Raw genomic sequence first — 12,815 nt, 5'->3', positions numbered from 1 at the left:
GAAAATTTGTTTCTGTGCTCTGTTCTATCCGAAAGAAAGCAATAATGACTCAGTCCTCACTGACGCTGTATATTCTCACTGCCTTCAGCAGCCTTGCTCCTAACTCTCTTCTCAAGGCTGTGAGCTAACAAAAAATATAGCCAGACCATCTCATTCAGTGATGTACTGCAATAAAAGAATATTGTTTTATTGTAATTCCACACAAAAAAACCAAACCCACAAACTTCTACATTTTAAGAAAAAATAAAGCCAGAAAAGTGAAGTGGGGAATACTGCATTATTTACATCCGCACACTGACAATGCAGATTGGTATAATTTGGCATGACTTACAAGAAACTGCTCATGCACATGCTTATACCAATCAAAGAACAATCACTGCTGATTTACCATATTGACAAAATTACTTGGATTGCCTTAAAAATTTTGTAAGTTTACTTTGTTTCAAACATGATGCTTCAGAAGTATCCTTATGTGATTCCTTATTCTTACTAGTGGTTTTATTGCACATTAATCTAATCATAGAATCATGGAATGGTTTGGGTTGGAAGGGACCTTAAAGATCATCTAGTTCCAACCCCCCTGCCATGGGCAGGGACACCTTCCACTAGAGCAGGGTGCTCAAAGCTCCATCCAATCTGGCCTTGAACACTGCCAGGAAGAGGGCATCCACAGCTTCTTTGGGCAACCTGTCCCAGTGCCTCACCACCCTCACGGTGAAGAATTTCTTCCATTAGTGTATCTTCATATATTTCTTCATTAGTGTATCTTCTGTTGCTTGTAGGAATGTGTTACCTTGTATCTGGATGTATCATGGACAATCGCAAAACAACTAGATTCTAGCAGATTGGTGTTTAGGTATTGTGTACTAGGTATAGCTCTTACACCTGAATGCTTTTTACGTTGTAAAGGGAAAAAAATTTTATGAAGAAGAAACCAGACATCTGGACCACTAAGCAAAGAGTACCAAAATCATACAGAGCTTGTTTCAGCCCCAGAAGTCACAGGATAAGAAGCAGAACATTTCCTAACAATACAGTCCACGTGCACCTACACATATCTCATGTAAACTCTGAACTCAGAGAAAAATAAAAACAGAGTTGACTTCAGTGGCTACAGAGTCAAAACTTTTATGATTTTATTTCACCTTTCACAAAAAGTCTACGATATAATAGAATTTGACATATATCAACACATCCAAAACTACCCAACAACAAAGGCCTTCTAGATGTATACTTAACCTACATGCTGTTTACTGGATCCCATGAAGAGCACAACTGTTACAAGGCAAGGAATCCAGTAGCTGAGCATGCAACCTGATTTACACTGGAGCTAAGTGATGCGTGCCCTAATTGTCTATGAGAAGCGTATTGCATTCTTATTGCATCACGGCAGGCAGAGAAAACAGGCAAAGTCTCCTTTATGTTCTCCAGCATTCAGATGATTTAAGTGCAGGCTGTTGTGATGATGTAGCTTTCAGAGCTACATTTTTATCTGGAAAATTAACAAGCTCTAAACTGAAAGGCAGATTTTAGGACACATATGGCAGAGCAGGAAAGACAAGTGTGAGGAGAGGGAGTGAAATTTTGCAAGTGAACCTATTAACCCCTAAAGCATTAACATGGAGAATGTATGTGTAGTCTGGAAGATACGATGTGTCAGAATAGAGATATTTTTTTGTTGTGTGCATACATTTTTTAAATTAAGGAGGTAAGGTTGGGGGAAGATGATCCAAAGAAGACTTCCAAGGGGAGAGAGAGAGAAACAGGGAGAGAGTGAAGATGTAATCTGTCCTGGGCCCACAGCCATCTAGCCAGGTGGCAGAAATTGGTTTCTTGATGACAGGAGGGCAAACCAGCCAGGGAAAGTCCGCTCCTTTCCTCAGCAAGAGGTCAGAATAGAAGGCTGACATAGGAAAGCAGATATATTACTGCCAGGAGTTTTATCAAGAGCTCGCTACCCTGCTATACTGGGGAAAATGCTGTTCCCTCTGTGCTAAACTTGCACTTCACGGCTCCCCTCCCTCGCCTCCCCTCCCATGTAGCAGAAGCAGCTTCCGGCAAGGGAAGCGATGGGGAGCACCTGCCAGCGGGACCAGTGCCAGGACACTCGATGCTCGCCCTTCGCAGGAAAGCAAGAACAAGTCCCCAGAGTAAAAGCACACGGGGCTTGGCTGTTGCGCCGTGCACACAGGAACACCGTGGATGCCTGGATTTAAGCACATTAAGGCCCTACGCAGAACTTGTATTCTTCTGCTTCTCCAAGGACCGAGGTCTGCCCTGAATGGCAACCAGCCAGGCCACAAACCTGCTTTACCCCTGTTCGATCAGAGAAGTTATACTGCAAGGAGACGATGTTATTGCACGGTGTGTCCTGTCAAAAAAATTCTTCCCCGAGGAAAATACATTCCCTGTGGTGCTCAGAGGGGACTGGCAAGCATATTCTTGTTTTGGGAGGGGAAAAACACCACGCCACGTTCCACAGTCTGAGGAAAGAGTCTCTTAAGGTGACAGGAAAGAGGGAGGCAATTCAATAGCCTGATCCCAAACCAAGAAACATTTATTAGTGCAACATGTGGATGAAGCACAGGACCCCAGATACTGCCCCATGGCTCACAGATTCCTGTTATGCCTCAGATATCATGTATTTATGTACTACCCATCTTGAGTCTTGCCTCAAGCTAGTTTCCCTTGGCACATCAATATCTCCCCCACGTTTTACAAGCCTGCTTCTCTTCCAGCTCATCAGCCCAGTGCTCTTTTTTCATTCATGAGTCAGGAATTTTAGTAACTGACCAATTTCTCCTGCTCAGATACCGCAGCCCTCACTCACAACTCAAGTTCACCGCTGTAACATTTCAAGGCTTTGCATGGCGGCTATGCAGGCTCAACAGGCAGATATCAGATCATCCTTCACATGTAAAAATATTCAAGTAGAACATGCACATAGAATTTAAAGGTGTTTAAGATGGCTACAAGTCTTACACAAACAGTTCTCAGATAGATGATTCTCTTAGTTACAGGCAACTTTGTCCAGATGTAACATGCAAAAGTGAGGCACTTACTCTTCATAGTCTATTGTTTAAACAATTGAAAATATAACAACTTTTTAAAGAGCATTAAAGGAAAATAAAATCCGTTCTGAAATGTATCAGTGATACATTGATCACTAAATCTGGCCTACCTGTACCCATAGCTGGGCCTCAGAGGAGACAGAGATGTCTTCCATCTTCAGTCTCATCACAGACCATCTGAGTTTCTTGAAAAATGTAATAAGGCTACTTTTTTTTCCTGGTTTGTGCTGAATCACAAAGAGTTGTCCTAACAGCTTGAGCCTGTTGCATTATGCTGCAACTTTTCCCAGTTACTCCCACCTCCAATATACCCCTCAGCACTTGAATTTAAATTCTAGACACAGCTGAACAGTTTAAATCAAGAAATGCAGCTCTGCAAAAGCACAGAAAGCCAGCTATGCACTTGTTGAATGCCCTTCCGAATACACCAGATGGATTCTTCTCCTGAACAGCTCTCTCCTACCCGTTCCCATCTCCACTTTGACATCGCCGTGCTCCTTTCAGGGTGGGATGCCTATACAAAAACAAGTCCTTTGGGACAGACAGTGGAAAGTACCATCCCAAAGCAGCGCAGTCCCTCTAGCACACCGAGCTGCAGCAGTGAGTGCTAGCAGTGTCACCCCTACGTGGATCCTCGGTACTTTCTCCCGATCGCTTAAGCAACTCCTTGCATCGGCACATTTCACCTCACCTCCTGTGGAGCCCAGCAGGGGATGCGGGGGAATGCAGGACATGCACAGACCTGCTCGGGCACCGCTGCTTTCCTTGGCACCAAGGAACACGCTCTTTCAGCCTTTCGCACCTTCCCAGTCACCTGTGCCCCTGCTGAGCAGCCGGGCTGTGTGTCGCACATCCTGCTTTTGTGAGGGAATTATCTCCCAGACCAAGGCCCTCGATGTTATCCCTGTTTGTAAACTTCCCTGGGAACTGGGGAACGAGCTGAAATTATAAACGTTGTATTAAGTACTGCTTCAGTCTGGCATACTGTGAGTATGATTTAAAGTTCTTGATTTCATTTTATATATATATAAGCCAGGTCTTTTTTTGTTGGTGTAGATCTACCTACAGTTATGCTGGCAAGGAACACAGCCCATCAATCTTATACTGTATACACGTCAGGCACTTGAAATGAGCACAAAACCTGACAGTTAAATGAGAAGCTCACTCTTTTTTGCATATTTTCAAGGTTACTCTCCCACATCATCTACACAGAGTTTGTACAATTCCCTTCTCATTTGTTAGTGTGCAGAAAAGAAGAGAATGGGACCTTATGCTAAACTTAAATATTGAAGAACAGATGCTTTGTTACTTAATCTATAGAGTTTGTGCCAAGAAATCATAAAGTTTGAGTTTGGTATGTTGCTGCACCAGTTAAAATATAGAGGCTCCCTTCCAATATGCTGCTCTTTTAGAGGTACCAAGCACCACATCCTATTTATCTTCCTGTGCAGCACCGCTGCAGGAAGTCCCGCAGAAATCAGTTGTAAAAATGCCATTCATTTCCATACAGTTAGCATAAACAAGCCAGTGCAGATTACAGATTCACTGAGTTTCTAAACTGTTCTGAACATGCTTTCAGGGAGACATACTGATGTATTTTAGCACTCCAGCATCTGGAGTGACTCTACAAAAAATTAAAAAGACCCTACCTGTTCCCAGTTTGTTACTCCATATAAATGCAAACAGTAGTTAATTGAGTCCCCTTTGACAATTTCACTACCCTTCTAATCATGCTTGACTGCTATTCAAAATTTTGAGTGGAGCAGGTTCTCTACTGAAAATAGAGACTCACGCATATATAATCAAATTAATAACTTGAAATCAGTATGTTGCAATTCTCGGGGCTGTGCCATTCATTTTTTAGTAATACTCAGGTACCAAACATCCATCACAATATTTATGCACTTCAGAAGTTTAGCAATTTTGTACCAAAAATGTGCTGGCCTTCTCCCCACCATTTTTCTGTTAAAATGTTTCAGTTATCCAGTCAGAGAGCAGAAGCAGGGTGAGCATCACATGCCAGGAATTATGAATAACAAACAGCATACAGTTTGTGAACCATCCTTCCTGTAAAAACTATTCACTCCAACTATTTGGTGAATACTTATGCATGATAAATACATTCACAGATCTCAAGGATGATTCACTTCTGACACGTCAATAAAGAAACAAGACTAAATTAATCTCGTTCCCAATTAATGAAATTAAATCCCGCCAAAGAACTTCAGTTTGATTTACAATGCTCTGAGGTATAATGTTGTGTGAGACAGTTACCCGAGACACTACCTCTTCCCTCCCGCATCATCACAGGAGGAGATACCGCGTGGCTTGCTGGAACAGATCGACACTACAGTTCATCATCTTTAGTGAACGCACTTTCAGGGACAGTTCCAGTAAAGGAGCTTGCATTTCCCTGTTAGCCTGGTAGAGTTTGAGGCCTGTTTATTTAACATAATTCTCATGCTGGGATAGAGAGCAAGAGTTGATATTACTTTGTTATGAGATGATTAGTTTGTTTCCTTTTTTTAATTTACGGAAATCTTTAAAAATTATATACACGAGTCCTGTCCTTTGCAAACATGACTCAATGCCCTTAATAAATGAAATGAAGGCAGAAATAATGCAGACTCACATAATGACACAAACTTACATTTGGGTATCTTTATCCTCTCCTTGTAATGACGTAATAAGCTCAGGTCTCATTACAGGACAAGTTAACATCAAACGAAACTACTGTGTAGGCTACTGAATCTGCACAACCGGGTCTCCTCACAGAACATACACTAGTTGTCTTTCATGCTGTTCACAATAAACAAATTTCTTATCTGACCTGGAATCACAGGATCCTTACAGAAGTAAATATTATACTTGGCAAGTATTTGAAGGATGATGACTTGAAGCATTGTACTTCTAGCTGGCAGCATTCCTTATACCTGTATATTATTCTACAAAGTTTGTGACCTATAACTTTGAACAGCTTACTGAAGTAAAACAAAATAGAAAGAGAAAGGTCAATGAAAATATTACTTTTCTAATGCTTTCTAAAAGAGAAGACCAAGTATCAAAATGGCCAAGGTGACAGATTAAAATAAATTTAGACAGTCTGTGTTTGCTCACCCTGAAATACCACTCTAAGCCTTCCAAATCACACCCAGATGACTGGTGTCTTCCTTCATACATCTATCTTAAGGTCAATACTGCCGGGAACAAATTATAAGAAATCTTGTCAAGAGCCTATCCCACCACAAACCATCTGAAATAGCCTATAAATAAAATATCTGTGCAGGGATTCCCAGATACATAGTAAAGTTTTTTATATACCTGAAAAAAACAGTAATGGAAAAATAGCTATTTCTTAGAGCTAAAATTGAAGACGTGGGTATCAGAAACCTGGAGATCCCACACCTTTTGGTGACCTCTGATGAAAAATGGCTGACATCACTGTGGGTTGTTTTTAACGTGAAGCACACTGTGTTCAGGGTGATAGGTCACCCCAGGGCCCTGTGTGCAACCCCTGATGGCCCTGTCTCGCCAAGGCCATGGGGAGAGCTCCGTCTGAACATGAGGAAGAACTTCTTCCCTCTGAGGGTGACGGAGCACTGGAAAAGGCTGCCCAGGGAGGTTGTGGAGTCTCCTTCTCTGGAGATATTCAAGACCTGCCTGGACAAGGTCCTCTGCAGCCTGCTGTAGGTGACCCTGCTTCGGCAGGAGGGTTGGACTAGATGACACACAGAGGTCCCTTCCAACCCCTACCATTCTGTGATTCTGTGTGATTCTGTGAGAGGTGCCCTGGACGCCCCGTACCCTGGTCAGGGTAGTGGGATGAGCCCTGGCTGGGAGCCCCTGCCCTGCCGCCCTGGTGGAGCCTCCGGTGCTCCAGCAGCTGGAAACAGCTGGGTACGTGGATCAGGATCAACCACTGAGCGAGCCCAGCAATGTCACAGCCCTGCACATGGAAGTTTGGCCATCCAAACCCAGGCAAGCACACACATTTTAAGCACCTTGGGAAAGTGCAGTAAATGTTTCATTAGCTCTTCAAAAGAAAAGAAAGTGTTATACCTGTGCTACTAACCACAAAAGCTATTTACAGCTATTTTAAGGCAGTGGCTGAACTGGTTAAGTCAAGCAACAACATGCAATTAAAAATCTTAGAAATAATAATAATTTCTCTCTACTCAGCCAGTTTATGCAGGTGTGAGAGCTTCCCTCTCAACACCTCCCTCATTGTACCTAGTAGCTTTCTGGCATTTTGAATTTAGGATATACAAGTTTTCATACCATTAAATCATTAAGTATACTTAGTCTGCAGTGACAAACTATAAGGCAAGTTCATTTACATGCTGAAGTACAGCACCTCATTTAGCAAAGTTGTGGCAATACTTTCCAAGCCTTCTTTAAGACTTCATCCATTTAATAACAAACAATTAATATAGAGTTATTTGAGAAATACTCAAACCACTATAGAAAGAATAAATTCGCTGCTTGTACCAATGCGAAAATCTCTATTGAAGTCAATGGATCTGGTCCTTATCACAGAGAAAATGTTATTTTTAAACTGTATGTTTTCATGCAGTATTGAAAGATCTCTGAAATAAATTTGAGGGTGAGGACTGCAGTACTAATCCAGCTGGAAAAAACACAAATCGCATGCCACATGCCTAAGCCCAAATAATTCATGCTTTTAGAGACTGACGTTCACTTTTAGTTGGTTGATTGGGTTTCTTTACTTACTGCTTTATACGTTCTCTTTTGTCCAGCATGTTTTCTGATTTGTTCTCCATTAGGCCCAGTTTCAACATGCATGGAATAGATAATGTCAAAGAAATCTTCTACCACGGCTACCCGTCGTAAAGACAGCTTCTCATCTACACCTACTCCATCCTGAAAAGAAAATAAGAGAAAAGAAAAAGTAAGGAGGACAAGATGAATAGATAAATGATGATAATCATGGGACGCGTTCTCCTTTTTCAGCAGGGAGTTAAAGATCCTTCGACTGAGATCTGAAGATCACCCACCCTGTGAATGACAGAAACAGTATTGTAGAAAAGCTGTATGATCAGACAGATTGCATGGACCCTTGCCAGCAGCCCATTTTCCCAAGCCAGGACATTTGGTCTCTTGATAGAAAGTGATACTTTCACTCTAGTATTTAAAAAAAGCAAAACAAAAAGTATCTGTGCTTCTTTCTTCAAATGCACAAACAAGATTCAAAAGGCAGAGGCAGTCCCAAACATGTGGCACAGCAATGCATTATGTAGCTGTTAATAAGAAAGCAACAGCTCTTTTATCCTCTCATTCCCCTCCCAGTAAATCTGTACCTAGCATTTCATAAAGGTATTTAACAAAAGGTTTTAATTCACAGGTGAAAGAGCTGACCGTAATTATGAATACGAAGGAAGTTGTTACAAACAATTTACCCCTGCAAAATAAGCTTGGAAATATACTCCATGAAGGCATGTTACAATATGAGGAAAAGAAAGGGATATTTTTAAAACTTGTGATTTTTGCACAGAGAGGTCCAGCTGGACCAAGTGACAGAAAAGTGTGGACACCTACCATCTGATTATCAAAAGTGATAGTGCCATGGTAGCTAAAGACTTCGAAAGAGAGACAGTCTCCAATGCCTCTGAAATCAATCAGTGCAGTTCAGTTCCTGCCTTTTAAATAGGACCATCCACAGGAGTTCTTGTTTATCAGCTGCCTATGGACTCGGTTTTAATGAAGGGGCAGAAACTGGGACTTCTGTTTTTCCAGAACAGGCATCTATCAAGCAGGCTATGTTTTGTAATACAACATAAGTATATGAAGAATAAAATAAGAATGGCCAATTCCCTTGTACTCCAACAGAGCATTTGATTTAGACGTCTAGAGGCAACAGTGTCACCTAACCTTCAACGTGTATTTTAAACAATAAATGCATTCCAAACTTTACATGTTTGATAATATCATTACTGCTGTAATTCATGACCCAACAAAATTGATTTACATTGACTCTTTTGTGACAAAATATGCAGTTATTGCTGCAGTGACCAAATGAAGGCCAAAGATGAGAAACAAAAAGGAAATAGTTACGCATAACTCCCAGCCGCCATCCCCCTGCTCATAACTTCTCACTAGCCCATTCCAGTAAGTTTGCTGGATGTGGACAAACACGATTTATTTTTCTCACTGCCCCTATTTTTATTTCAGCCCACTTACTTTTATTTTTCATAGAGTTCATGGAAAGAACCCAAATTATCCCAAAGGCTCCAAAGAACCCCCCAGGGTGACACAAGAGGAGCTCTGACACATTCCCAGCAGTGACAGAGAAAATGTCAGTGCCTCTCTAGCGTAACTTTCTAAATGCATATGACTTCAGATTATACTGGGTTAGGAGCTGTTGATACGCTACCAGCCATACAAGCTTTGTCCTCTCCCGCTCCATTATGCCCCTGCCTCTCCCCACACTTCTTCAAAGAGGTCCCTGCCCAAAGCTACATTGTCCCTTCCATCTGCACAGCAGGTTGTGCTCTTTATCCCCACGAGACAGCTGAACCAGAGCAGAACTCCCTCACATGCATGATGAGAGGATTGCCATAGTCCTGATGGAAATGAGGTGACGGTGTTGAGGATTCAGTGGAGGACGATGAGGAATTTGCAGTGCAGTCTCCACCACAGGTTAAAGTCTCAGAGAGACCAGCTGGGAACGGGTGCTCTGAGAAGGCAGAGAGGCTCCCATTCCATGAACAGTCCCTAAACTTTCGCTAACCTCAAAAATTTTGTGGCATCATGACAGGTTCTGGTATCAGCATCATTAAGAATTTGCTTGGTATTGCTTAACACTATTGCTCACTATTTACAAAAAAATGCTTTAGAGTTGGGGCCAACATAAAATCCAGATCTTTGCAGCTTTAATCTTTAGGGGAATTCACATGTGAGCTCTGTAAGGGGGCTCATCTTCAATCATTATTTTCTCACCACCCAAACGGCACGGTGGGATCCCTAATGATTTCACTCTTCTTATGACGACAGTGTTATCTCATGCCAGTCTCTGAACACTCAGAAGTTTATAGTGTTGATTAACTGATAAACATTTAATCTGTTTATTACTAATGAGTTTTGTTTTAGGAAATTTCCTACAGGGGAGTTCTCTTTTTTAATTAAAGAGAAATGCATTACAACGATATTAATTTAAAACCTGAGATGCCACCTCAGCAGAGCTGACACTTCCAAACATTAAAAATACATTCCAAGCAGAAATTCAACAAGGAAACCCACTCTGCTGCTTTTGGAGGTCATAGTGTGCGATGCTCTTTTTTGATGGTCCTCTTATCCCCCTCCCCGGACCTGATACCCAAAGGTAGGTAGGCATGATGTGGGTACGCTCCTGAAGCTGCGTTTCTCCATCCACTTGAATAAACCAGTAAGCACTGCTACTACTTCTAAAAATACAAGGAAGTAACATCTGTACAAACTTTCTGTCATGCCACATAACCCAAGTGGCAGAAAATGAATACAAACTTTCCAAATCTTGTCAGTCAATAAGGGCAGGAAAAAAGTGGTTCACACTGAGTGGAAGCTGCTTCAGGGGAAGACAGTACTATTCCTTAACATGTATACTTTTAACTTCATCGTAACTGTTTGTGGGCCTGGACATGACTAGGTCAGGCTTCGTTCTGCTTGGTGTTGTGTAAGGCAAAAAGGCAGACCTTGCTTCAGAAAGCCTGCAGTGTTGCAGAAGTTGCTGAGTTGCTGCAAGTAAGCTGTTCCATCCATCTGGCAGCATGCAACACAGTGCAGAGATGTGAGCCTTAGCTGCAGAAGCAATACACCAGATGAGTAACTTGAATGAGAATAAGGTAGCTACTTCCTAAGAATTTTGATATCCCAATATGGACATCCCAGCAAGTAAAAATCTGGGCAAGTGATACAACCCCAAATTTCCATTTAAACCATAAAGTCTCTGAAGTGGACACAGTTGTATCGGGCTTTCCTGCCATATGCCATTACACTACACTTTTATCCTTAAATTGCTATTTGATAAAGGCATTAACAAAGCAGCTCTACTTTATAAGCTGGCTTTAGGTAAAAATGTTCACGGTGCCTAAGGGGACATTTTTTTAGGCTCAGCTAAGGCTACAAAGAGACGAATGAGGGAATATGTGATAATGTTATTCAGATGTCTGAAAGGCTATGAAACGTCCACAAGGGACAGGACACCAAATAGGCTTAAACCACAACACGGGAGATTCACATTAGACATGAGGAAAAACTTACTATTGATGTGGATAGTCAAGTACAGTAATAGTTTGCCTGAGGAGGCTGTTGGCATCTCCGCCACAGAAGGATTTTGAGACCAAGTCAGACAAATATCTGTCAGGGATAGTTTGAGTAAATCCTGTCTTAGTTAGACTAGATATTAATTGAGTTCCTTCTTGATAACTCTATGACTGAGAAGCTTAAATGCCACTTTCAAAGTCACTTGGGTACTAACAGCACTGGAATAGCAAGGAGGATATTTATAAATCAGTGAGTTATTTTTAGGACTTTCATTTGTCATGGCAAGAGTCCAAGTCCCACTTTCTAAAAAGACTTAGGAATGGAAGCCTCACCAAATGTTTCTCTTCAAGAACTGGGACTTAGACTCTTAAATCTTTTAGGCTGAGTTTCATCCCCCTTGTTCCAGTAAGCACAGAGGTATGCCCTTACTCTAAACCAGCTGTCTCAGATTCCTCTCCGGACAACAGCGTGACAGGCACTGCCAAAACACAACTTGTGCTTACAGCTGCTGGAATAGTTTCAATCTCTATCCGTGTTACGCAATTTTACTCTTTCCATTGCAGGGTTTCCTGTTTATTCTTGTTTTTATGTTTATTCAGTGATTTTCCTTTGTTCTTAGGATACAAATAGATAGATGTTCCTGTTAATTTTCAGCCCTACAAAATCCATTTGCACTCTGAGATTAACGGCGTTTGTTTGTTTGCTTTTAGATGTCCACACAAAGAATAAATTCCTGGACAGAAGTGACTTTTACAGAGAGCTGTGCACCTCTCGGAAAGTGCTAGGGATCCCTTTGAACAACGGTGCTTGAGGAGACAGTCAATCTCTTTTACTGAGGTGGAACCTACAGGGCTAGTGGAAGTAAACAAGGGAGAAAAGTTTGCCAATGAAGCAAACAGATAGTCAACATAGCAAAAAGATCTATTAAATGAAAGGCTGTCATTTCTATAGATACTTTGCAGAGGAGAAAAAAATTTAACACAAGCCTCTAAAATTAAAGCCACTGAAACAAAAGTGCTTGCAATTCCTTGCTTGAGAATATCTGCACCATCTCATGCTGAAATTTCTTGGGGGAAATAGGTCTCATAAAACACCCTCTTGATTCGTGAATTAATATAACTATCAGCATCTCTACAGTATTTGAAAAATATCCCTATAAACACGATAGACTGAAATAGAAAATAGAAGTAGAGGCTTGGTTGGTGGTTTCATAGAAAATATTCAGGCCTATAAAAACCTCTGTTTGTAAAAGCATCAAAGTCAGAAGCATCTACAAAGCATTAGTGGGAGCTGGAAATAGCAATCAACTTAAATATTTCATTACATAACATAAATCACATACAACTGTAAGACTGCTTTGAATGCAGAAACATGATGTGTACCATTTTTCTGATATACACCAGTTCAGATGACAGCCGCGCTAAAGCACATTTGTGTCACCGCACCTCTGCTGACTAGCATTGCCTTTTGCCATCTTGAAGATGC

General features: G+C 41.4%; 1 protein-coding gene across 2 annotated transcripts in view; it reads right to left on the bottom strand.

The window, feature by feature from the left end:
• Positions 1-12,815, bottom strand: part of NOL4 (nucleolar protein 4) — a 198,917-nt gene that overhangs the window by 155,435 nt on the left and 30,667 nt on the right. For both annotated transcript variants that reach the window (XM_075416225.1, XM_075416226.1), the window contains exon 2: positions 7,803-7,952. In XM_075416225.1, the coding sequence (XP_075272340.1) occupies positions 7,803-7,952 (150 nt within the window). The remainder of the gene's footprint in view (positions 1-7,802; positions 7,953-12,815) is intronic.

This window comes from Opisthocomus hoazin, chromosome 3, assembly GCF_030867145.1.
Source record: "Opisthocomus hoazin isolate bOpiHoa1 chromosome 3, bOpiHoa1.hap1, whole genome shotgun sequence".
NCBI lineage: Eukaryota > Metazoa > Chordata > Aves > Opisthocomiformes > Opisthocomidae > Opisthocomus > Opisthocomus hoazin.
Note: the sequence above shows the minus strand (reverse complement) of the source record. Positions and strands in the feature narration are given on the sequence as shown.